Here is a 25788-nt window from a genome sequence, read left to right as displayed (position 1 = left end):
AGTCTGGAACTAGGGGTCATAATCTCAGGATATGGGGTGGGCAATTTAGGACAGACATGAGGAGAAATTTCGTTCCACAGAGGGATGTGAATCGTTGGAATTCTCTACCCCAGGCAGCTGTGGATTCTCAGTTTTTCAGTGTAGTCCAGACTGATAGACAGATTTTTGGCCACAAAGGGAATCAAGAAATATTGGGATAGGGCAGGGAAGTGGAGTTAGTAAGGAGTTCAGCCATGATCTTACTGAATGGTGGGACAGGCTCGAGGGGCAGCATCCTTTTAGTAGAAAATACCACTTGTGTTGCTACTGCACAGCAGCAGTGTGAAATGGCTAGCTTCACCTGCTGCTTAAACTTTTGAGATACCTTCCCCTTCCAGGGTAATTTGAGGTAGACTGGGAACTTTCCAGGTCTGAAGATGGCGGCCTTAGGCCCATTCGGGCTTATGTGCGATACACGAGCAATGATCTGATCACGGTCGTCATTATCCTGCAGGAAAGCTTTGTTGCGCCTTATTTCAGTATCAAGCATGTTTGTTAGAGTTGTGTAAGAGTAACAAGCAGCCTAAAGACAAAAAGCCTTCTGCCTATCCCACAAATGAGTCAAGTGGTATATGAATTCCAGTGCCAGTGCGATGCCAGATAAATAGGCCGTACGTCCCATGTACCAATTGTATCAAAAAGCACGTCCCTTTGGCTGTTTGCAATCGGAAAAGTACTGATATACTCGACCAGCCCGTACTTGCAAAACTCAGAACACTATGTCTAGCGTTAGATGGATTCGGCGATTGGACAGCACTTACTGAACAACCTTGAGTCTGCTAAGAATTACACTAACAATTAATTTAAGATTATCAGCTGGGCTCGCAATGTGGCTCACTTATGCTTGCTGGAAGGTACATACATTCATACGCAGGAAAAAGGAACATATCCAGGCGTTGTGCCTTTTTGAACAGAAGCGTGCGGGAATAATAGTTCCTTGGTGCTTTCTCCATGCCAACACCTCGATCAATCAGAGTCAACTTACCAAGCAATCAGCACCCTTTTCTGATCTAGTATAAATTGTTGTTCCCTTTGAAATTTGGCATTCTTGCATCTGTCCTGATGAATGCAAGACTAAAAGCTTTGACAGCAATTCGTTTTGTAATCAACTCGTTTTGACAACTGATCAAAATTGTGAAGGACTGAACTGATAGCTACGAAGACCCGATTCATAAAGCCACAGTAGACTAAAAAGTTGTTTTGTGGGATGAATGACAGGGAATTTGATATTAAATGACCACATAACTGCATCTCAATGGAAGATAGTAAATGACAACAGGCCAAAGGGCCTGTTCCTGTGCTGTAATTTTCTTTGTTCTTTGAATACTTCTGTAGGAAGATGGTGGCATATTGGTAATGTCACTGCACTAATAATCCATAGGCCTAGGCTAATGCCCTGGGGAGACAGGTTCAAATCCCACCACGGCAGCTGGTGGAATTTAAATTCAATTAATTAATAAAAATCTGGAATTGAAAGCTTGTCTCAGTAATGGTACCAAGAAACTATCATCGATTGTTGTAAAAACCCATCTGGTTCACAAATGTCCTTTAGGGAAGGAAATCTGTCGTCCTTGCCTACCTGTGACTCCAGACCCACAGCAATGTGGTTGACTCTTAACTGTCCTCTGAAATGAAACTGTCAAGGGCAATTAGAGATGGGCAAAAAACTTGCCAGTGACACCCACATCCCCTGAAAGAATAAAAACATTTATCGTGACCAGTCATTTGTGTTTGACCCAATTCAGTTAATGAGGTATCACTTCCGTATACTGCAAAGAACATGAGATAGGCTATTTAAGCCATCCAAATAGTGAGAGGTACTGATATGTTAAGGCATTTCATTCCATTCTTGGAAAATTTTTCAGTGCAAAATTATGCACTGCGACATCATAAATTGCTTTGACTGCTGCCGTAGTCAATAAATGGTGTGCAACAGTTCCCAGAGGCTACGATAATAGTATAAAATTCAGCTTAACCAATTATATTTGAAGTAGGATTTGATATTATGCTATTGATGTCACACCATAATATGTTACACTACAGAGAATATGACTTCAACGACATGGAAAAGTTTCTCTAATAAATAGGATTTAATTTCGTTATTGTTGATACTGTCCAGGTTTAACTTAATCCTGAGGTGGCTGCTGTGCTTTACTTTTAGTTATGGGAATAAGAACATAATATTGTTTATTTATTGGTTTAATATTTCAAATGCATCTACATCACTAAATCATTACCACTTAACATAAAAAGCATTAACTTTATTAAAGCTTTCAAGTGGCTTTTGCAGACATTCCCTCTGCAGTACTATATTCCCTGTGGCAAATGTTCATATTTAACATATTGGTACCATCTGATCCACATAATAATTAGATACTTGAGACACTTGTTGAAACTCCAAGTTGTCAGTTCATTTTTCCCCAATTGAATAATTCTTAAATTGATAGGATTTTTTTGTGTAGTTGTGCCAGCTCTGCAGAGAATTAAGAACAACTTTTATCTTTCACATGACCAACATCTGCCTCTTTCTGCCATCTACATGTGATCAGTATGGCTTACAAAAGCAACGTAGACCAGAGCAGGGAGCGTTTACAGAAAATATGTTTAGCTGAAAGCTTCATTCAAGGGGCTCACTCCTGTTCAGCTTACATGGCTTCAAGATATACTTGTCCCATACCTTTCTCCAATTAACAAAAAGCCATCTTTCTTAGTGAAACAAACCCCATGCACAGATAGCATGATTATGGCAAAATGATATGTCCATATCTGATTACAATTTCACTTTGAGTGAAAACAAAGTAACCCGAAAGGATTTACGTCAAAGTTAGTGGCGATATGAAACCTGTGCATTCACTCCCAGTTGGTGTATACTTTTACTCTCCAGAATTACACTACTTTATGTTTTATTTTACTTGTTTATTTTGTTAGCGGTTACAGTTCCGAAATAAGCTTTAAGCAAACTAACTGTGTATACATGTGCTGAACTGTGCAAATTTCGAAATTTAAGCAAATAATTATGCAATATCTTCAAAGTGTTTATATTACACACCTGTATCACCTCAAAATGCGCACCTTTAGTTACACATCAGTTTAACTCCTCACCTTAAATAACTGTCCATTGTTTAAATCCTTTGCAACTGGGATCTTTACTGTATATATCAGAATATTATACTACAGAGTGCCTTCAATACCTCAGTATGGTCAGCCAATAACTAGCTAAACATACAGACCAGGAAGATCCCAGGTTCAATCACCTGTTTGTAGAATCACAGGACGCTGTTCTGCTATCTAATTTATCTCTGCTCTATCCCCATAGATCTGTACCCCGCGTGATATCAAGAAACGACTGAAGACACTGGATACTGCAAAGGCTATGGGTCCTGACAATAGAACTGTGCTCCAGAACTTGCCGCGCCCCTAGCCAAGCTGTTCCAGTACAGCTACAACACTGGCATCTACCCGGCAATGTGGAAAATTGCCCAGCTATGTCCTGTACACAAAAAGCAAGACAAGTCCAACCCGGCCAATTACCGCCCCATCAGTCTACTCTCAATCATCAGTAAAGTGATGGAAGGTGTCATCAACAGTGCCATCAAGCAGCACTTGCTTAGCAATAGCCTGCTCAGTGACGCTCAGTTTAGGTTCCGCCAAGGCCACTCAGCTCCTGACCTCATCACAGCCTTGGTTCAAAAATGGACAAAAGAACTGAACTCAAGAGGTAAGGTGAGAGTGACTGCCCTTGACATCAAGGCAGCATTTGACCGAGTATGGCATCAAGGAGCCCTGGCAAAACTGGAGTCAATGGGAATCAGGGAAAACTCTCCGCTGGTTGGAGTCATACACCACCATCAGCAAGTTCCCCTCCAAATCACACACCATCCTGACTTGGAACTGTATCGCCGTTCCTTCACTGTCGCTGGGTCAAAATCCTGGAACTCCTTTCCTAACAGCACTGTGGGTGTACCTACCCCACAGGGACTGCAGTGGTTCAAGAAGGCAGCTCACCACCACCTTCTCAAGGGCAATTAGGGATAGGCAATAAATGCTGGCCTAGTCAGAGACACCCACATCCCATGACTGAATAAAAAAAAAGTCTTTAGAAGTCTTAGAAGTATTTCTACCTCAATGTCTTCCGAAAGGAGGGGAAGGACCATAGCTCCAAACCTGGAATATTAAGGCTCTTGACCATAAGGTGCAAGTTAAACTTATATTCTCCTACTTAAGCATCCTTAGATTGCAGTTGTAGTAGTTAAAATCTGGGTTTCACTGGGATGAAGAGAGCAAAAACTGACAAGAATTAATGCTGGATGTGACAAAGCATCCATTTCCTCACTGGTTGAAAGAGATCTCTGTACACACCCCATCAATTCTTCTTGACTCAAGGAGAACAAAGATTAAGTGGGGGGAGATAGGAACATACGAGCAGGAGCAGGCCATTCAGCCCATCGAGCCTGCCATCATCATGGCTGATCATCCACTTCAAAGCCTTTTTCCCCACACTATCCTCATATCCCCTTATGCCATTTGTATTTAGAAATCTGTCAATCTTTGCTTTAAACATACTCAATGACTGAGCTTCCACAGCCCTCTGGGGTAGAGAATTCCAAAGATTCACAACCCTCTGAATAAAGAAATATCTCCTCATTGCTGTCCTAAGTTGCTTTCCCCTTATTTTGAAATTGTGTCCCCTGGTTCGAGACTCCCCAACCAGGGGAAACATCTTAGCTGCATCTACCCTGTCTATCCCTTTCAGTATTTGTAGATTTCAATGAGATCACCTGTCATTCTTCGAAACTCTAGAGAGCCCAGTTTCCCCAATCTCTCGACATAGGACAATCCTGCCATCCCAGGAACAAGTCTGGTGAATCTTCGCCGCACTCCTTTTATGGCAATAATATCCTTCCTAAAGTAAGGGGATCAAAACTGCACACACTACTCCAAGTGCGGTCGAACCAAGGTTCTATACAATTGAAGCAAGACTTCACTACTCTTGTACTCAAATCCTCTTGTGATAAAGGCTAACATCCCATTCGCCTTCCAAATTGCTTTCTGCACCTGTATGTTAGCTTTCAGTGACTTGCTGACAAGGACACCCAGGTCCCTTTGTACATCTACACTTTCTAATCTCCTACCATTTAAGAAATACTCTGCACATCTATTCCTCCTACCAAAGTGGATAACCTCACATTTTTCCACATTACATTCCAACTGCCACGTTCTTGCCCACTCACTGAGTCTGTCCAAATCCCCTTGAATCTACTTTGCATCTTCCTCACAACACACATTCCCACCTAGATTTGTGTCATCCGCGAACTTGGAAACACTACATTTGATCCCCACATCCAAATCATTGATACATATTGTGAACAGCTGGGGCCCAAGCACTAATCCCTGCGGTATCCCACTAGTCACAGCCTGCCAATGTGAGAATGACCCGTTTATTCCTACTCTCAGCTTTCTGCCAGTTAACCAATCCTTAATCCAAGCCAGTATATTACCTCCTATTCCATGTGCTTTAATTTTGCTACCCAACCTCCTGTGGGAGACTTTATCAAATGCTTTCTGAAAACCCAAGTATACCACGTCCACTGACTCCCCTTTATCAATTCTGTTCGTAAAAAAAGAATTATTTTTTTTAACTAAAGACAGACACAAAGTAATCATTTAGCTTCTCTGCCATTTCTCTATTCCCCATTATAAATTCTCCTGACTTTGCCTGTAATGCAATGCTAACTTTAAGCAAAGAAAATAGTAATTTTTAAAAAAATAGTATGTAGGTCAACAATTGTAGGGGTCATGTGGTAAATTGGATGATACTGAATTTGTATTTTTTATGGTTGAGTGAGCTGGTCAAACTACAGAGGTCAACTTTGTTGAACGTGGTCCTGAATATATACGGTGGTAGCTAAAAGTTCAGACTTCATTCAGAAAACTTGCAAGTAATATTTCCAGTCAGATTTACTTACTGGTAAATGTCCTTCCTCAGAACAGTTCTTCCAAGGGGGTTATCAGCCTGTGGAGCCATGCACACTGAGCCAATTTTAAGAACCAAAGTATCTTCTTTCATCTGTGGAGCTCCTGCATTTCAAATGAGGAAATATACATAACAAGTTTGTAAATTCCAATTTAATACAAATATACTGAAGCAATTGGCTATCTGTTGTGGCCTCAATGCTGTACACACAAAAATTACAACAGTAACTTGTTCATCAAGCCATTCCAATACTATTATTGAACCCATTAACACACAATTAAAGAAATGTTCTAATTTTGGGAAAGGCAAAAGTAAATATAAAAGTAAGTGGCCAATTTTATAAAATACATAACTGCCCTGCTTCTTCTATGGACATGTTTAATGAGGAAATACTTTATGCTGCTCAGATTTTATCCCACTACCCTTTTAAAATCAGCAACATTTAAATATTTGAGTTATTGGAGATGCAACAACTTAAGAAATGAATCGAGTATATAATTGCAAGAGATGGATAAAGTGAAACATATTAATTGGACACTCATATCAAAATCTAGTCACAACAAAGCCCTACCGAACTCTCTATTCAATTTCAGATAACATACTACAATTTGGTCACAACTTTTTTTTTGAGATTGGTATAGATCATCTCATTTCTGGTTAGTTGTTTGTGGGGCTGAATCGATCGCCATCCAAAAATAATTCTCCACTCTCCAGACATTACCTAAGTTAAACACATGGAGTGTGACACCAGTGCCTGAGCTAATTTAAAGTTTAATCTTTGAGAATATTATTTTAAATTGATATCTCCATCTTCAAATGACACCCACTATCTCGAGCTGCCAACCTAATCTCCCCCGATGGGCTTTTCCTTTCAGTACTGGTCACTGTCAACAGTATTGTAATAAAAAGAGTCAGAAAGCAGACATTAAATAATAACATTATGCTGACGAGAATTCATTTAAAAGGGAAAATTAATTTCAGATCTTAATCTGACCTGTTGCTCAGGATCTGGCACTACTTACTAGACTAACTACACTCAACCTCCTCACTATCCACTTAACAGGCTTGTGGCTGTATAACCTGCAAACCATAAGCAATTGCCAAGGGATATTTGCTGGTTTTAATACTAAAACTGAACTAATGTTTTCACGACTTCTAAGTCTCAACTGCAATGGAAACACATCTATACAGAGAATGCACGGCACAGAAACAGGCCATTTGGCTCTGTTGGTGTTTATTTCCCCACACACGCCTCCTCCACCCTACTTCATTCAACCCAACCCTTTTATTACTCTCATTCATGTGTTTATCTAGCTTTCAAAAAAAAACTGGTCTAATGGTGACCGTGAAACCATTGTCGATCGTTGTAAAAACCCATCTGGTTCACTAATGTCCTTTAGGGAAGGAAATCTGCTGTCCTTACTTGGTCGGGCCTACGAGTGACTCCAGATCCACAGCAATGTGGTTGACACTTAAATGCCCTCTAAAATAGCTTAGTAAGCCACTCAGTTCAAGGGCAATTAGGGATGGGCAATAAATGCTGGCCTAGCCAGCAATGCCCGCATCCCATGAACGAATAAGAAAGAATTCCCCTTAAATGCATCTATGCTACTTCATATGATAGCAATTTCCACATTCTTACCACTCACAGGGTAAAGACATTTCCCCTGAATTCTTATATACATTCCCAGACATCTTCTCAGCAAGCTGTTATCCATAGTTGCATGAATATGCCAGTGTGTTTTTTTTTAAATTCATTCATGGGATGTGGGCGTCACTGGGTAGGCCAGCATTTAATGCCAATCCCTAACTGCCCTTGAGAAGATATCATCAATGAATTAAACTTTTCACCCTTTCCTGTCTGTCTTGCAAAGTTTCCATTACCCATATTCAGGTATTTTATTTTCTTAAAAGGGCAGCACATCTATTAGTGTTATTGTATTCCCATTATTTGCCATTGCACTACCCTTCTGTGTTTCATAAGCTTTTTTAGAATATATGTCAGGTTAAATGAGAAATTAATTGGCCTTTCTAAACATTCTTAGCAGTAAATTTTTAACACAATGTCTTCCTTCCTTCTTCATTTTTATTACAAATGGAAAGGTTTTATCTTACCATATGCACTATCGGTTCATTAAGATGTTTCTCTGACAGGAGCTTTATTGTGACTCTGACTGTGGTTAACTTGTGGCCATAATGGCTTCTCCATTGTGAACACAAATCCTGCTGAAGTGCAGTAATAACACAAGGTGCAACACTATTCATAATTGTACATTTCAAATAGCATGCAAGTCTATTATTGACATTAAGGAACTCAGGATCATATTAATTGGAGAAGGCCATTCAGCCCTTTGAGCCTACTTTGCCATTCAGTTTGATTATGGCTGAGCTGCACCTTAGCTCTGTTTACCCGCCTTAGTTCCATATCCTCTTGATACAGTGACCTAATAGAACTCTACCGATCTCAGTCTCGAAAGGTTTAATTGACTCTAGCATCCACACCTTTCCCCACAGGGAGAGAATTCCAGACCTGCACTATCCTTTGTGTGAAAAGGTGGTTCCTGATCTCCATCCGAAATGGCTTAGCTCGAATTTTAAGATTATGTCTCCTTGTTCTTGATTCCCCACCAGAGGAAATAGTTTCAAAGACAACGCAGCAACAGCATTACTCATTAGTGGGATGTCTCGTAAGTATAAAGAAGCATCATTATGTCCAATCTTCCTCATTTATTGGATAAAATGTTATTGCAGTAACATGTTGGCATTTACCATTTAACACAGCTATTGCACAATATGGGATTCCAATCTAGTGAAGGCATATGCTTAATTTCCTCTGAGCATGGAGCCTATGATAAGGAGATATGTAAGTGAAAGGAGTAACAGAACCAGATTCAACAGAGTTCGCAATTTTTACAGTTTCAGAAATACTGTGTAATGCATTACCTCCTTCATGTTGTTCATCCTCTCCTTTGGGGAAAAATACTCGGACAACACTTGTGTTGATATAAATAAGTGGCAACTCTCGTGATGTCAGGGCATAGGCCCTCATAGGTTGGCCAGTTGATTTCCTCTTTGCCTTTGGTTTCTTTGGCAACTTTGCTTGGAATATCTTTGCCACTTTGTCAATCAGCGGGAAAGAGAGCACAACGTCGAATGGCTGGGCACTAAGGAGAATTTCGTGAAGGTACTGGGGAGAACTGTCCACGACGCCTTCTGCCAGCCTGTGCAGGCTGCGTGAAACACGCTCGGGCCTCGATGTTAGTTTGTGCCTGACGTTCCGCGTTACTGCTTTGGTGTAAGTAAGAGAAAGGAATCCGTGCTGCTGGTGGGAGCCTTCTAAAAGCTTGGCTGCCATCTGCATGATCACAATTTATACACCACAAATCAATAATGGGGCAATAGACATTTCTGCCAAATAAAACTGAGGAAATAATCACATTATAGTAACCATGCTCATTAAAAGTAAGACAGTTTTAAAGTTGTTCATTTTAAGCATCAAGCATAAGCATCTGCAATAAATATATAAAAATGAAAGCACCTTTTTTTAAAGTCTCATACAAGCAAATTACTTCCTTGTGTAGCACCAGGTGGGCCCTACTTTTAAATGAAAACACAAATACTATTGTAACTGAAGCTCTGATTTACTTTGAGTAAAAACCCATTTTAATGGGCTTCATTACTAGTTTCCAGTTGCAAATACCATTTGCTGAGAAAGATTCTTTGTTTTAAAATTACTTCTACACCTGTTCCAAGTGCTTTTCTTCAAGATGTCTGGGAATATACAGCTCTACAAATATAACTTTCATTAAATTGACTAAGCACACCTTATGCTCACTTGTTCCCTTGCTTCACCAAACACAATAGTGAAGTAGGAATCCTACTGGTAAGGGTCAAGGGTTAAGTAGTTCAGTTAGCTATTGTGTCAGCCTTGGCTCAGTGGGTAGCACTCTCACTTCTGAGTCAGAAGGTTGCAGGTTAGAATCGTAGAAAGTTTAAGGCACAGAAAGAGGCCACTTGGCCCATCGTGTCTGTGCTGGCCGAAAGCAATCCACCTATTCTAATCCCAAATTCCACTCCACAGATTTGAGCACAAAAATCGAGGCTGACACTTCAGTACAGTACCGAGGGAGTGCTGCATTGTTGGGAGTGCCATATTTTGGATAAGACATTAAAATGAGGACCTGTCTACTCTCTCAGGCAGGTGCAAAATATCTAATGGCACCATTTCAAAGAACAGGGGAGTTATAACTGGTGTCCTGGCCAATATTTATCCCACAATCCACATTACTATCATCATCACATTGCTGTTTGTTGGGGCCTTGCTGTGTGAAAATTGGCTGCCACATTCCCTATATTACAACTCAAAAATACTTAATTGGCTGTAAACTGCTTTTGGATTTCCTGAGATTGTGAAAGGTGTGATATAAATGCAAGTCTTTCTTTTCTTTCTTTCATCTCTGACAGATTTGAACAGCACTGTTGTGACAGCGAAGGCTTGATTTCTTTCATTTCTGTCATCAACAAAACTATTTTGTGACCTTTGTCCCCTGAACATGAAATGTTTTAAAAAAGGGCTACGGTCCTACTCAAGGAAGTAATTTAATGATTGGTCATTGTTACATACTGAAGGTGAATATATACAGTAATTATATACAGATAAAAGGTTATTAAAAGATTACATCAGGAATAGTAATTTAACTTATTTCTTACAGGAGGAAAGAAGCCAGAGTAATGACTGAAAGGATCTTGCTTGCTGAGGGGTCGAACCAACAAGGTGCGTCTGTTCAGCTTGTCAGTACAAGAAAGTACAACACCTCCGAAATGCCCCAGAGCCCACGGGCCTTCCCCAAGGCTTGAGGTGATGGACAAGAGGGAAAGGACAGACAGTGGCGGGGTGGGGGTGGAAGCAATAAAAAGGCCATAAGCAAAAAATTTAAGAATTTGTTGATTATACTGAAGGTTTTAACAGCTGAAAGCAGCTGCAAGGTGCAACCCATCTGAGTGATCTCATGTTATGTGTTCCATATACCATGTAACAAGTCGTATGATAGGCCTCTTTGTCTACAAGTCACACCAAAGAGCTGTGGAGGCCAGCAGTTGATTTTTTTTCTAATCAAGTCATAATCAAATTTCCAAAATATTAAATCAATATTAAAGTAACAAAAACAAATTCTAACATAGTACCATTTTTGTAAATAAATGCAAAGATAATGTTTGAATCGTGTTTTGATTTTGAAATTACTAGTGAACAATAAGGAACACATAACTATGGGCATAATGTGAAAAGAGACTTACAGATTTCCTGTTGGTCTGATATACAAAATTAAATTCAACAGGAAGTAGAAAGTAAAACCTATTTGATTTGAAATACAAGCAGTAAGCACTACTAGAAATGAGAAAACATGGTTACAAGAACTAAAGCTACAGGGAACAACTGCCTTTTCAAAATGTAGTTAAACAATGTGACCTGCTAAAAAAAAATGCAGTTCAGATTAAAATACCTTTTAATAGTGTAGTATATTTTATATATTTTTCCAGGAATTATTTCTCTCACACCAGGACTTTGAATAAGGTCACAGTAACTCTGACTTGAACTATTGTGGAATCCATTTCAGCAATCATTTTGGTTTGGGATATACCAAAAAGTGTTTTTTAAACAACTGTATGACTATTATTGATTTACTTCCTCAAGTTATTTTAAACATCAACTTTTAGTTCTGAGAGGGAAATCTTGCAGATCAGTGTGGCAGGCATCTGTTGAGAACCATATGTGCCATTTTCTCTTTTTGCAATTTGAACTTAAAAAGGAATTCTGATATTTTAAGAGAAGTTTAGTTTTCATCCATAATAACCAGGTTTAGAAGGAAATCATTAAAGGCATTATAGTTTGAAATTCTAATTGAGATTCTGAGGCAAGGTCTGGGCTGAGATGATCAAATACTCTTCAGATGATGGAGATGCGGGCAATGAAAGAAAAATCTTGTCTGATGAGGATCAGTAGGATATTGTTAAATAATAAGGATGGACAAATATTTAGTTTTGCTTGATTCTTGTTGAGGATCAGGGGTTATTAAGACAGAACCCTCTCTCAGAAGACTGGTAGGGTTTGGGGTAAGGATAGATTGCAAGAGAAAATAAATTAAGGAGTTGAACAGCATTTTTCCTGTTTATGTTCTTGCAGATTGATTGATGCATGCAAAGCCCTGTGAAATCGTTCAGTACTTGTAACCATTGTCTTCACATTCCGACTCAGAATTTGGAAGAAATTTATCATCCAGCTTGAAGGATTGAGAAATCTGCAGTGGCTTATTCACTATAAGAGTCTCACCCCAGGTTTTTCTTTGCATTGTAGAAGCAGTCCATCAAACTGTCCTGTGTGCCAGCCTTCACCTGGCCTGGAAAACAGAATGCCTGCCTTGTCTAGTCTAAATAATCTTGTAATTTTATTGACTTATACAAAATATAAACTGCACTAAATATACACAGTTACATAATTACAACTCTTAACTATATCCAAAGGAGGAATGATCATGGCTATGTCCAACAGTCAAATTTGATTTTCCTGGCGGTAACTCTTATTTTTATTCATGAAATTGCATCACTTTAATGGATTGCTTATGGTTAGAAACATTTATTTATCATTTCAATCAGTACAACTAGAATGAATGTTATTCGCTCTGTAAAGAAAATATCCCAGTATATAACTGTTTCAAAAATATACCTTCTTAGCAAACATGAGTCATCATTCCAACCACATGTAAAATATTATTATTTATATATATATATATATATATATATATATATATATATACACACACACACATTGAGGAGTTTTGTAGTATTGCATGTGAGGAGTCAGAACCTGGCGAAACCTGGGGGTTAAGAGGATGGGGGATAATTGGACAAAGCACGCAGAAATAATCCAGCTCCAATTCAAAAGTCGTACCTTTCAGTTTTTTTCCATTTTGATAAAAAAAATTCTTTGTCCACAATTACCGTGGAACCCACTGATGCAAACTTGCCATTCTATAATCACCCGCTCCCTTCAATGGGGAGCAGGAAGGAGGGAGGATAGGGGCAGGAAAAGAGAGGAGAGGGGAAAAGTGGGAGCAGGAAGTCGGGGAAAGGAGGCAGAAGAAAAAACAGGGAAGGGGAAGAAATAGAGAGGGGAGATGGATGGAAAAGAAGGTTAGAGAGAGGAGAGGGAGAAGTGGAAGGGAGGACACAGGGGTTGAACAGATTTCTTCCTATTTTTCCACATCCTTGAAAATTGGCTGGGCAGGGTTTACATGATTCAATAAATGCTCCATGGTGTATTTAGAGGAAAATCTGATCATTAGTTAAGGGGGAGAGTTGCAGCACAAGAGCATTTTGTATAGCAGTGTGAGAAGTGAGGCTTACATGCAGGACAGCCGCAAGTTTATTTCCTGACTTCTTCAAAAGATTGGAGCTCACTAATTCAGTAAGAAAATTGCAATATACCGACACTAAAATGCAGATATCCAGGAAAATTGTTTTTGCTATGGTTTTATTCGGGGAATTGACATTTTCATCAGCTGATTCCTTGCGGGTAAGCAACATTGTGCACAATCAGTAGAATGCACAAAGCAGGTCAGGTTGAGGCAAGGCAGCCAATGGGCTCAGTTAACAGGGCAGGAAAAAACAGAACCAATAATGTTCCCACTGAAATCTATCCTTCCATTAATAAAAGATTTTTTGATGTTTTGTTGTGTAATGTACTACATCTGTCCACTGCGTTGGTCAGCGAAGGCACGAGGGGTAGTTAAGGATGTGGGAAGGGAAAGGTTTAAGTGTAATTATTTTTAACTGAGGGGTGATAGAAGTAATAATAGGGTCAAAACACCTAGAAAAAGTGCAAAATTTAAAGAAAGATAAGAATTAAACTGTTAAATGAAAGCTGATGACGAGTGGCCCAAAACTTGAAATCAAAATTTACCCACGGACAAAAGAATATGGCTGCCTGAGATGCTGACTTTTTCTACCAAGGGATTCTATAAAGGTTTACAGATTAGGCATAAAATATTTTGGAATTTTTTTTTCACTATTTTTCCATAGAAAGGATTTGAAAAGAGTTATTTTTTACATTTTGAGTTTTAAAGTGCAGTGTATTCACACAACATAAGAAAAGACAATGAGATTATGTGTAGTTAAAATGCTAATGAGTCAAGCTTTGAATTTTGTTTTGCTCCGAGACTTTACATAATAAGCAAGTCATTAGCCTGTCTCAGCAATCAATAAACGCCTCAGATCGAAGCGGATCCATTTTCAAGGAAGATTTTTTAAAAAGATAGGATTCATTTTTGGGGGCTGGAAAGTAGATCTGCGTTAGCCTGGACTGGTGGAGGATGAAGAATTCACGCAGCTAATTTCCTGCACCCTAACTTTGTAATAGTCTGTGCTTGCCTAACCACCCATGTAGCATTCTGATTTTTGGAACAGGAGTGGCACCAAGGGTAATCCAGCAATGGAGGCAAAACCCAATGCCCTCTGTCCCTGCGAGGCCGTATCTGTCACTAAATGGATGTGCTGTCCAGCTCTGGCAAACAGGGCATCAGTGACCAGTGAGATACAGTGGTGCACAGCCGTTTGCCACTAAGGTCCACAGCTGATCCTTGGAAGGAGCCAGAAGCAAAGCAGTTCAAGGCCATAGTGACTTTGGCGGCCACTGGTAGGACATTGGCAACCAGTGCTGCGAGGTGTGAGGTCTTTGGCAATGAGGGCACAGATCTCTGCCTGGAAAGTCGCAGTCCCCCGCACTGGGTCTCAATCATCTCCAGGTAACTCCATCTTCAACGGTAGATCCTGTGTTGAGGGTTTGTCCTCCATTGCTTTCCTGTCCCACCTTCCTCTCCTGTGCCCTCCTGATGCCTGGGGTTCTGCCCTTCCTGCAAAGGGTGTAGCCTGCATCACGACTGGGTCCAACATCTGACAGTCATGCCCCCATTGCCAGCTAGAGCTTTCCTTTTGGACAGGTGGCTACCCAATTGTCCTTGGCAGCCTTGCCCCTTGCAATTATGCCCAGTGATGCTGGGGGGGGAGGGGGGGGGGTGGTGGGCGGGTGGTGGTAGCAACCCCATTCAAAGCCTGGATGCTAAGTGCCCACTGTCCCTTACCAAGTGCCCATTTTCCTGTTGACCCTCTTATGGGGCCTGGGTTAGGGAAGCCATGATTGGCTCTCCACTCTTTACCCGCCTTCCTTTAGCGGGTCAGTTTCTGAAGGCATGGGTAACTTGTCCTCAATTGGGAGGAGAGCAGGATTTCTGTTCCACCCTCCCCACACCCTGGTGATTATTATCGGCGCTGGGATCGTCATCCTGAAATTGACACGTTGCCCGGTGCTGCTGTTTTCAGAAACCCCTCCCCCCACCTCTGTTCCAAAAAAACAGAATGCTATATGGGTGGTTAGACTATTATTAGATTAGATTAGAGATACAGCACTGAAACAGGCCCTTCGGCCCACCGAGTCTGTGCCGACCATCAACCACCCATTTATACTAATCCTACACTAATCCCATATTCCTACCACATACCCACCTATCCCTATACTTCCCTACCACCTACCTATACTAGGGACAATTTATAATGGCCAATTTACCTATCAACCTGCAAGTCTTTGGCATGTGGGAGGAAACCGGAGCACCCGGAGGAAACCCACGCAGACACAGGGAGAACTTGCAAACTCCACACAGGCAGTACCCGGAATTGAACCCGGGTCACTGGAGCTGTGAGGCTGTGGTGCTAACCACTGCACCACTGTGCCGCCCAGTTATAAAGTTAGAGTGCAGGAAATTAGCTAGTCAATGAAGTTAACCTACTAATGTTGGGATGCATGGTTTGTTCATGTATTATTACAAGACAACATCTGAATGACTCTCCATAACTCCTACACTGCACATGATGGAAAGCAACTTAATGATTGATGTCTGGCTTCATTTTACCAATTGTTTTCTTGGCCTGCCCTTGAAAGAGACTGAAGAACCACATGTGTGAAAGAAACGAATATTCAATTCAGATCACTTAGGTATCAACCCACGGTTACATTATTGTGCTGATAAATATTGGGTAGTTAGGGAATATCCTTCAACAGAAGAAGCTCAGATCACTTAGCTAAATGTATATCTGAGGGAAGGGCCATATTCCTAACAGTGCACAATGTTATGCTTCTGTAAAGTGCAGCGATTGAAAATACAAGAACTCAACCTGAAGAGTTATAAATATGAATTTTTCTTTAAAAAAAAGTGGACAATGTACTTCAAAATTGCCGCCGAAGGTCAAAAGACCTGGCCTTGTATATTCAAACTGTCATTTGTCTGGAAGGATACATTCCAAAATAAAAAGATGTAATTTACACCCATCCTGAACCCATAAAGAACCATTCTTGAATTGAATGGGTTCTTCTGAAATGAAGGTGTGAAGAAGTATGGGCGGCACAGTGGTTAGCACCGCAGCCTCACAGCTCCAGGGACCCGGGTTCGATTCTGGGTACTGCCTGTGCGGAGTTTGCAAGTTCTCCCTATGTCTGCGTGGGTTTTCGCCGGGTGTCCGGTTTCCTCCCACATCCAAAGACTTGCAGGTGGTAGGTAAATTGGCCGTTGCAAATTGCCCCTAGTGTAGGGAGGTGATAGGGAATATGGGATTACTGTAGGGTTAGTATAAATGGGTGGTTGTTGGTCGGCACAGACCCGGTGGGCCGAAGGGCCTGTTTCAGTGTTGTATCTCTAAAAAAATAAATAAATTTTTTTTAAAAAGTCAAATCCTGGGCCATTGTCGGTCACCACAGGGAGGAAGATCTGTCTCCTGACAGAAGCGAGATGTGAGAGACTTTTAGCTTAAAAGGTAGCTCTCTGAAGAGAGACATAGGACAAAACATCACCAAAGCCTGTCCAACTGAGAGCGGGGAGAAAATCCAGCAAGCCAAAAGGAAGAGCCCTGCTATGAATTCTTCTTCAGCTTGTGCAGCTGGGAACTGGAAGTGATCCCCTGCCTTCAAACTGAAATTTCAATCAACAAAGAAATCTACAAACAACCCAGGCCTGCAACTAAATAGAAGTTGACCTCTGAGAAGATTCAGCAGATTTACAGTGAACCCTAAAACCCTACCTGATTTCAAACCACTTACACCTTTTCCTCTCTGTCCCTTCTTGTGTGCTCGCGTGCGGGAGTGAATGCGTGAGTGGGTGCAAGGCATTTCGGGACAAGGCATATTGCTCAATAAATAATTTATCTGTTTTTTAAAAAAAAACCTCTCGCTGTCTGTTTATTTGACAAATAAAACACAAAAGGGTTAAAACCCTAATAACCTAAAAACACTTGCTGCTATCAGGTGGGAGTTGAAAAGCATTGACCACCCACACCCCTCACCACATGGCCATAACAACAAAGTCACCCAACAGCCAGATTTGGTAATTACTGCATGACAAGTTTACAGACAAAACACAAATAAATGTGGACACAGAAATTCATAATGGAAAAAGTTGCCATGAGAAGTGTGACAAGAACACGATGAGAAGTCAAGTCGTGCTGACAGCAAGTTAAGTGCGGACACTATATTGCATATTATGGTCAAAAGACCATTTTACTGAACTAATGATAATATAAAGGGCACTGAAACTAGAATTCTTCCATATCAGTCTGCAGTTTTAAATAGAGCACCCCTATTGAGATTTGTGCGCTGATATCAAGAAACTGATGATACAACATGGCACTACTTGGTGAGCTCTTCCAAAATATCCAAAGGATTTAACTACCTTAATTGCATAAGATCTTGGCCCAATGTAGCTGAATAGAATTCCTACCGAGAAAGGAAATTATTTAAGTGAAAACATCGACATTTATTTTCTTAAATGTTTTATTTTTGTCAATGACAGGAGACTATTTCAATTGCTATCAATGGTTCTCTCACTGTTCTTTCTTTCTATCTTGAGACTTTTGCTTATCTCCGCTTTTATGAGGAGTATGGAACAGTCGTTGAGCTCAGTTGATCAACCAACAGGAAACATTGATCACAAGCTCAGCAGGGTAATTGCAGTGTCAGACTGCTCAGAAATGCAACTTTCAACTACCTGGTTGTAAACTGGTCTAACTCAGTAAACTGTTTGCTTTTCAATTAAGTATTGTGAACAGTTCTGCGCACCACACCTAAGGAGAGGCCTTGGAGAGAGTGCAGCATAGACTTACTATAGATATCTGGACTCCTAGGGTTAAATTACAAGAAGAAATTGCACAAATGAGGTTTGTATTCCACAGAATTTAGAATGTTAAGGGGTGATTTGATCTACGTTTTCAAGATATTAGGGGAGCTGATGGAGTAGAGAGAGAAATTATTTCTGCTGATTGCTTCCTAGTCCTAGACTACCCAGAGTCTAAAAATCAGAGCCAGATCTATCAGGGGTGAAATTAGGAAACACTTACACATACAAAGGGTGGCAAGAGTTCAGAACTCTCTTCCATAAATGGCAGCTGATGCTGGATCAATTGTTAATTTTAGGGCGGCACAGTGGCGCAGTGGTTAGCACCGCAGCCTCACAGCTCCAGCGACCCGGGTTCAATTCTGGGTACTGCCTGTGTGGAGTTTGCAAGTTCTCCCTGTATCTGCATGGGTTTCCTCCGGGTGCTCCGGTTTCCTCCCACATGCCAAAGACTTGCAGGTTGATAGGTTAATTGGCCATTATAAATTGCCCCTAGTATAGGTAGGTGTTAGGGAAATATAGGGACAGGTGGGGATGCGGTAGGAATATGGAATTAATGTAGGATTAGTATAAATGGGTGGTTGATGGTCGGCACAGACTCGGTGGGCCGAAGGGCCTGTTTCAGTGCTGTATCTCTAAACTAAACTAAAAACTGGGATTGATAGATTTTTGTTAGTCAAAGATATTAAGGGATATGGGGAAAAGTGGGGCAAAGAGGGAAATGGCAACACATCCAGTGGACTGGTGTGTTCTACCATGAAGACCAGTTGCTACTACAGCTTGGCAACAGGCGCCAATGTCAAAAGCAACAACTCACAGCGTCACTTGGCAGCTTTACGTGCAGCACTTATGGCAGAACCTGCCTCTCAAGGATTGGCCTTCACAGCCATCAACAAAGGTGCACCAGGAGAAGACACCCCACTTAAATGGATTGTTTGCTGTGTATCCATCATCTTCGTAGATGGAAGGATGCCAACCATGGTGTATGTGGAGTTAGGTTGCAGATCAGCCATGATCTCATTGAATGACAAAACAGGCCCGAGGAGCTAAATGGCCTCTTCCTTTTCTTATGTATATTTAGTACAAAAGATATAAACAAAACCCCAACATGCTTCCATGAATTTTACTGGTGTGCAAAACAAAAAAAAAAACAATGGACACATGTTACAATGCAGCCTTGTCAATAAAAACACATATAAATTAATAGTTTTACATTTACTCAAAATATTTCCTAATATGGACACATATAGACTGCGATTTAGTTTTTAAGGCTTCTTGTGCTGGACTTTCCCAAGAAAGAGAAGTGGTGGGAGGCAAAAGAAGAGGGTGAGGTAAGTGAAGCTGTACAATGGTCTCAGAGAATCATAGAATGTTTATGGCACAGAGAGAGGCCACTTGGCCCATCCTGTCGTCTGCCGGCCAAAAGAAAGAGCCATGCAGCCTAATCCCACTTTCCAGCATTTGGTCCGTAGCCCTGCAGGCAGGCACCTTTAAATGAGATGAGGTTTTCTGCCTCTACTACCCTTTCCAGACCCCCACCACCCTCTGGATGAAAACTGTTTTCCTCATCTCCCCTCTAATCCTTCTACCAATCACTTTAAATCGATGCCCCCTAGTCACTGACCCCTCAGTTAAGGTAAATAGGCCCTTCCCATCCACTCTATCCAGGCCCTTCACAATTTTGTCCATCTGAATCAAATCTCCCCTCAGCCTCCTCTGTTTCAAGGTGAACAACCCCGGCCTATCCAATCTTTCCTCATAGCTGCAATTTTCCAGTCCTGGCAACATCCTCATAAATCTCCTCTGTACCCTCTCTTGTGCCACTGCATTCTTTCTGTAATGAGGTGACCAGAACTGCACACAGTAACTCAAGTTGTGGCCTAACTGTTTTATATAGTTCCAGCATAACATAACCTCCCTACTCTTATATTCTATGCCTCGGCTAATGAAGGAAAGGATTCCAATTGCCTTTTTAACCACCTAACCAATTAATCAATCAATCTCCTGAAATAGATTTTGAAGAATGATGGGGTAAATATTGTTTTGCAATATTCAGCCTCTTGATGAGCTGATTTAAAAGCAAACATAACAACCAGGGCTATCAGAAATTTATGATAAATCCATATCGAAAATTTTTGAGATCTTGATGTTAAAATCTATAGGAATGCTCAAAGCTGCAGAAATCTGAGGTCCAACAAGACAAACAAGTTTTACAACAAGCTATACAGGGAATTCTGAAACAATACCAAGCCATAAGCGTTTGTTAAATGCCAGCACCGGAGCAACCTCACATTACCCTTGCTCAGAATCTGGTGGGTTTTGTTCAGCAGCTCTGAATAATGGTAGCAAGATTAGGGCAGAGAGAAGAGCCAGAACAGTGGTGAGCACTCTTTTTTGTAGTCTGCTAAACATATCCAGGCACTTTCCCTAGTTTACACTTGAAAAGTGCAATATTGTGACATATTTGGAATGAATTGAGGATGCTCAGAGTTTTGGCAACAGTGTGAGAAATATGTATGGGCTCTGATGAAATGTCATCGAACTGAAAGGTTAGCTCTGTCTCTCTGTCAGCTAATGCTGCATAATCTGTTGAATGCTTCTAGCATTTTCTGTTTTTAATTTCAGATTTCCAGCATCTGTCATATTTCACTTTTGTGAAAAATGTACAGTTTGATATTTTGGCCATAAATATTTAATTTACATTAAAAACGTGGAAAAACATGGGGATTTAAAAAAGCAAAAATGCACATTTTCCAAGCAAAACTCATACTAGTAACTTTCTGATGCGTCTGGCAATAAATCAAACTATGCTTAGTACATTTGCCAGATCCACAAAAGTTACGTCCGAGGAGACACTGTACCCCAAGATCCATCTGGGGATATCCCTTCTTTCAGCAGTGTTGACTGTAAGCTGGTGGTAGAGGGCACAGATGTTCTGATGCACAGACAATTGCTATTAGATAGCAAAAGGTTCCTCTCAATCCTTTGGATTGACGTGGGTACCAGGGCCTGTAGTCCCGCAGGCTCTGAAAGTAAGGTTTTCAGCTCTTTGCCACTGGGACACTGCCATGCAGCTGTCTGCAAATTCTGCCAAACACGTGTGTGGCTGAATGTTGAATCTGGCCGCCACAGCAATCGAAACTGTACTGTGGATAAAACATTTTTATTGAAATATACACCAGACAAATTATTGTTATTTTACCTGCTCTTGTAGTGATCAATATTGAAACTGCCAACTTTGCACTTCACCTTAGTGTAAACATCTTGAATATCTACTGAAGCACTAAGGTCTTCGAGTTCGCTTACGACACAAATCTCTGAAAGTGTAATTGGAGAATTTTATTAATCTAAAAACAAAAGGCAGTTTTAAAAATGCCTTAGAAGTCACCCATCCAAAGAAAGAGTAGATTAGTTCAATATTAATTAGCTGGGCATGTACCATGGCCTTGAAGAATCAAAGTACTGTTCTGGCAAGATGTCACGTTCCAAAACTAATATGAACTGCACATCTATTGTTCAGCACTGTGGCAGATTTTTAAAAAGTGTTGATTCCACTCTCCAAAGCTGGCCTTTGTGGTTCTTTACACTTCACAACAGCAGTTCTGCTGAAAAGTGCTGAAATGTTTTGAAAGTTTATCACAAATATTAAAATTTTTCCCAATTATAACTGCCACCTGAAGTATGCAATTTCCACAGTAACTCAACAGCACAGAGTACCTTGGAACCTTATAGATAATACTTGCTCCACGTGATATCCTGGCCTAGGTTTGATCATCTGAGGGGGTCGGAGAGGAATTATCCCACTTTTTTTTTCCTTAATCGCCCTGGCTTTTTTCTCAATCAATTTAGGAGGGGTGTCTTCTCTTGGTGCACTTTTGCTGATGGCTGAGAAGGCCAATCCTTGAATGGCAGGTTCTGCCACAGTGCTACACGTGAAGCTGCCAAGTGACGCGGTGAGTTGTTGCTTTTGATGTTGTTGCCTGTTGCCAAGCTGCTGTAGCAACTGGTCGTCGTGGTAGTGCACACCAGTCCACAGGATGTGTCGCCATTTCCAATACTGATAAAGGGCAAAAAAAACTAAAGGTGTCCAGAAGCAGCTTTAGTGCTACTTTTAAATTCCCTGTCTGTGTAGAGGCACTTAACCTCAATTGTGCAGCTCTTCTTGGAAGTAAAATACAGATGTTACCAAATAGAGAATCCAGGCAAAAGATTATGTCCGATATAGAGAAATGTGGGGGTAAATCTGGCGTCAAAGAGAAAGCAAACCACCTGAGGTGTGAAATAGGCCAATTTGCTAGGACATATTTTCTAGAATTCATCTTTCAGGGCACTGGTTACAGGTTCACAATTTAAATACCTACATTTCTGTGAGGAAATGGAAATTATCTGAACACTAAAGGGTTTTGATAATGTGTTGGGGAAGGGGGGGGGGGGAATCTTTCACTCCTTACTCATAGAAGCAGAAAAAGATATTTCTCACCTGTGCCCTTACTGCTAGGTTCCTCAGCAAACAGTTTAACAGCCACTTTAGGTAACATCCACTGCATCCACAAACTGATACATCCAGTAGTTCCACCAATATTACTAGTTTTCTGCTCTAGGGTGGAAGAGTCGGAGAAAGGACTTTCATCCATCATTTGGACTGAATCTCCCTGTGGAAAACATTCAAGCACAATAATTTGTACAACAGCTGCAGGGTAAAATAATCATACATGACACTTCCTAATATTAGTCACAATTAAACAAAAAGTTCCCAAGACTCAGAGCTACCTATAGATGGAACCTGAAGAGAAATAACAGTGCATTAAATCAGAATAAACTAAACAGATCCATCAGGAGGTAGGAAGAATACAGTTACAAATCTGATAGCTTCAGTTTCCATCAAATCTGAGAATAAAAGCAGAAAGAAGACTTGCATTTCTATAGATCTTTTCATAACTTCAGAACATGCCAAAGTGCTTTAAAGGTAACAAAGTACTTTTGAATTGTAGCCACTGTTGTAACGTAGGAAACACAGCAGCCAATTTGTGTGCAGAAAGGTCCCAACAAATGTCAATGTGATAATAAACAGATAATCTGTTTTTAGGTGTTTAGCCAATGGAATAAAAGAGAAAGTGGCAGCGTGGATGCAAAGTTGGTTGAGTGACAGGAAACAGAGAGTAGTGGCGAATGGTTGTTTTTCAGACTGGAGGAAGGTATACAGTGGGATTCTCCAGGGGTCTTAACGAGAACCACTGCTTTTCTTGAGATAAGGGAACAATTTCCAAAATTTGCAGATGATACAAAACTTGGAAGTATCGTGAACTATGAGGATGATAGCGATACACTACAGGACATCATAAAGAGATTGGTGGAATGGGTGGACACATGGCAGATGTAATTGAATGCAGAGAAGTGTGAAGTTGTACATTTTGGTAGGAAGAACAAGGAGAAGCAATATAAAATACAGGGCACAATGCTAAAGTGGGTGCAAGAACCGACAGACCTGGGGTATATATCCATTAATTGTTGAATCACAGAATCGTTACAGTGCAGGAGGCCGCCATTCGGCCCATCACGTCACACTGGCTCTCCGAAAGAGCAATTCACTCAGTTCCATTCCCCGCCTTCTCCCTGTAACCCTGCATATTACCTTTTCATATAACAGTCTAATTCCCTTTTCAATGCTTCAATTGAACCTGCCTCCACCACATTCTCAGGCAGCGCATTCCAGACCTTAACCACTCGCTGTGCGAAAGAGTTTTTCCTCATGTCACTTTTGCTTCTTTTACCAAATACTTTAAATCTGTGCCCTCTCGTTTTCGATCCTTTCACGAGTGGGAACAGTTTCTCTCTATCTACTCTGTCCAGAGCCCTCATGATTTGGATTACCTCACTCAAATCACCTCTCAGCCTTCTCTTCTCCAAGGAAAACAGTCCTAACCTCTCCAATCTATCTTCATAACTGAAATTCCTCATCCCTGGAGCCATTCTCGTGAATCTCTTCTGTACTCTCTCCAATGCCTTACGTCTCTCCTTAAGTGTGGTGCCTAGAACTGGACGCAATACTCAAACTGAGGCCAAACTAGTGTCTTATACAAGTTCAACATAACTTCCTTGCTCTTGTCCTCTATGCCTCTATTAATAAAGCCCAGGATACAGTATGCTTTATTAACTGCTCTCTCAACCTGTCCTGCCACCTTCAATGACTTATGTACATATACACCCATGTCCCTCCGCTCCTGCACCACCTTTAGAATTGAGCCCTTTATTCTATTTTGTCTCTCCATATTCTTCCTACCAAAATGAATCACCTCACAGTTCTCAGCATTGAACTTCATCTGCCACCGGTCTGCCCATTCCACCAACCTGTCTATGTCCTTTTGAAATTCTACACTATCCTCCTCACAGTTCACAATGCTTCCAAGTTTCGTATTATCTGCAAACTTTGAAATTTTACCCTGTACTCCAAGGTCTTGGTCATTAATATATATGAGGAAAAGCAAGAGTCACAACACTGATCCCTGGGAAACTCCACTACAAACCTTCCTTCAGCCCGACAAACATCCATTACCTTTGTTTCCTGGCCCTCAGCCAATTTCGTATCCATGTTGCTCCCGTCCCTTTTATTCCATGATCTACAAGTTTGCTCACAAGTTTGTTGTGTGGCACTGTATCAAATGCCTTTTGAAAGTCCATGTACACCACATCAACAGCATTTCCCTCACCAACCCTCTCTGTTACTTCCTCAAAAAACTCCAGCAAGATTTTCCCTTAAGAAATCTATGCTGGCTTTCCTTAATTAACTCCCATTTGTGCATGTCCTGAATTATTTTTTCTAGAAGTTCTCCCACCATCGAAGTTAAATTGACTGGCCTGTAGTTGCTGGGCTTATCTTCACACCCTTTTTTGAACAAGGGTGTAAAGTTTGCAATTCTCCAGTCCTCTGGCACCACCCCAGAGTCTAAGGAAGACTGCAAAATTATGGCTAGTGCCTCTGCGATTTCCACCCTCACGTCCCTCAGTATCCTTGGATGCAGCTCATCCGGCCCTGGTGTTTTATCCACTTTAATTTCAGACAGCCTATCTAATACTTCCTCTTTATCAATTTTAAACCCCTCTAGTGTGTGACTTACCTCCTCTTTCAACATTGCCTATGTTGCATCTTCTTCCTTGGTAAAGAAAGATGCAAAGTATTCATTTAATACCTCAGCTATGCCCTCTGCCACCATGTGCAAATCCCCTTTCTGGTCTTTACTCCTCCCTCCTCCTTTTGCCACCCTTTTACTATTTATATGCAGATAGAAAACTTTGGCATTTCCTTTAATGCTAGCTGCCAGTCTCTTCTCATGCACTCTCTCAGCTTCTCTTATTTGCTTTTTCACTTCCCCTCTGGACCTTCTATATTCAGCCTAGTTCTCGATAGTATTTTCTACCTGGCATCTGTCATAAGCACACTTTTTCTTCTTTATCTTAATCTCTACCTCTTTTGTCAACCAGGGAGCTCTGGATTTGTTTGCTCTACTTTTCCCCTTTGAATGTGCCTGAACTATTGCTTCTTTGAAGGTAGCCCATTGTTCATGACAT

General features: G+C 40.9%; 1 protein-coding gene across 10 annotated transcripts in view; it reads right to left on the bottom strand.

The window, feature by feature from the left end:
- Positions 1 to 25788, bottom strand: part of LOC137369760 (intermembrane lipid transfer protein VPS13B-like) — a 1379747-nt gene that overhangs the window by 363429 nt on the left and 990530 nt on the right. For 6 of the 10 annotated variants that reach the window (XM_068031166.1, XM_068031168.1, XM_068031167.1 and 3 more), the window contains 5 exons: positions 22703 to 22874; positions 21425 to 21539; positions 10724 to 10865; positions 8957 to 9368; positions 6006 to 6117 (listed from right to left, as the gene is read on the bottom strand). In XM_068031166.1, coding sequence (XP_067887267.1) covers positions 6006 to 6117; positions 8957 to 9368; positions 10724 to 10865; positions 21425 to 21539; positions 22703 to 22874 — 953 coding nt within the window. Of the gene's footprint in view, positions 1 to 6005; positions 6118 to 8956; positions 9369 to 10723; positions 10866 to 12341; positions 12409 to 21424; positions 21540 to 22702; positions 22875 to 25337; positions 25374 to 25788 lie in introns of those variants that run through there. The other 4 variants (XM_068031169.1, XM_068031172.1, XM_068031173.1 and 1 more) reach the window with 2 other exon arrangements.

The sequence above is a fragment of the Heterodontus francisci genome, chromosome 5 (assembly GCF_036365525.1).
Source record: "Heterodontus francisci isolate sHetFra1 chromosome 5, sHetFra1.hap1, whole genome shotgun sequence".
Classification (NCBI taxonomy): domain Eukaryota; kingdom Metazoa; phylum Chordata; class Chondrichthyes; order Heterodontiformes; family Heterodontidae; genus Heterodontus; species Heterodontus francisci.
This window is presented reverse-complemented; position numbering and strand designations above follow the sequence as displayed.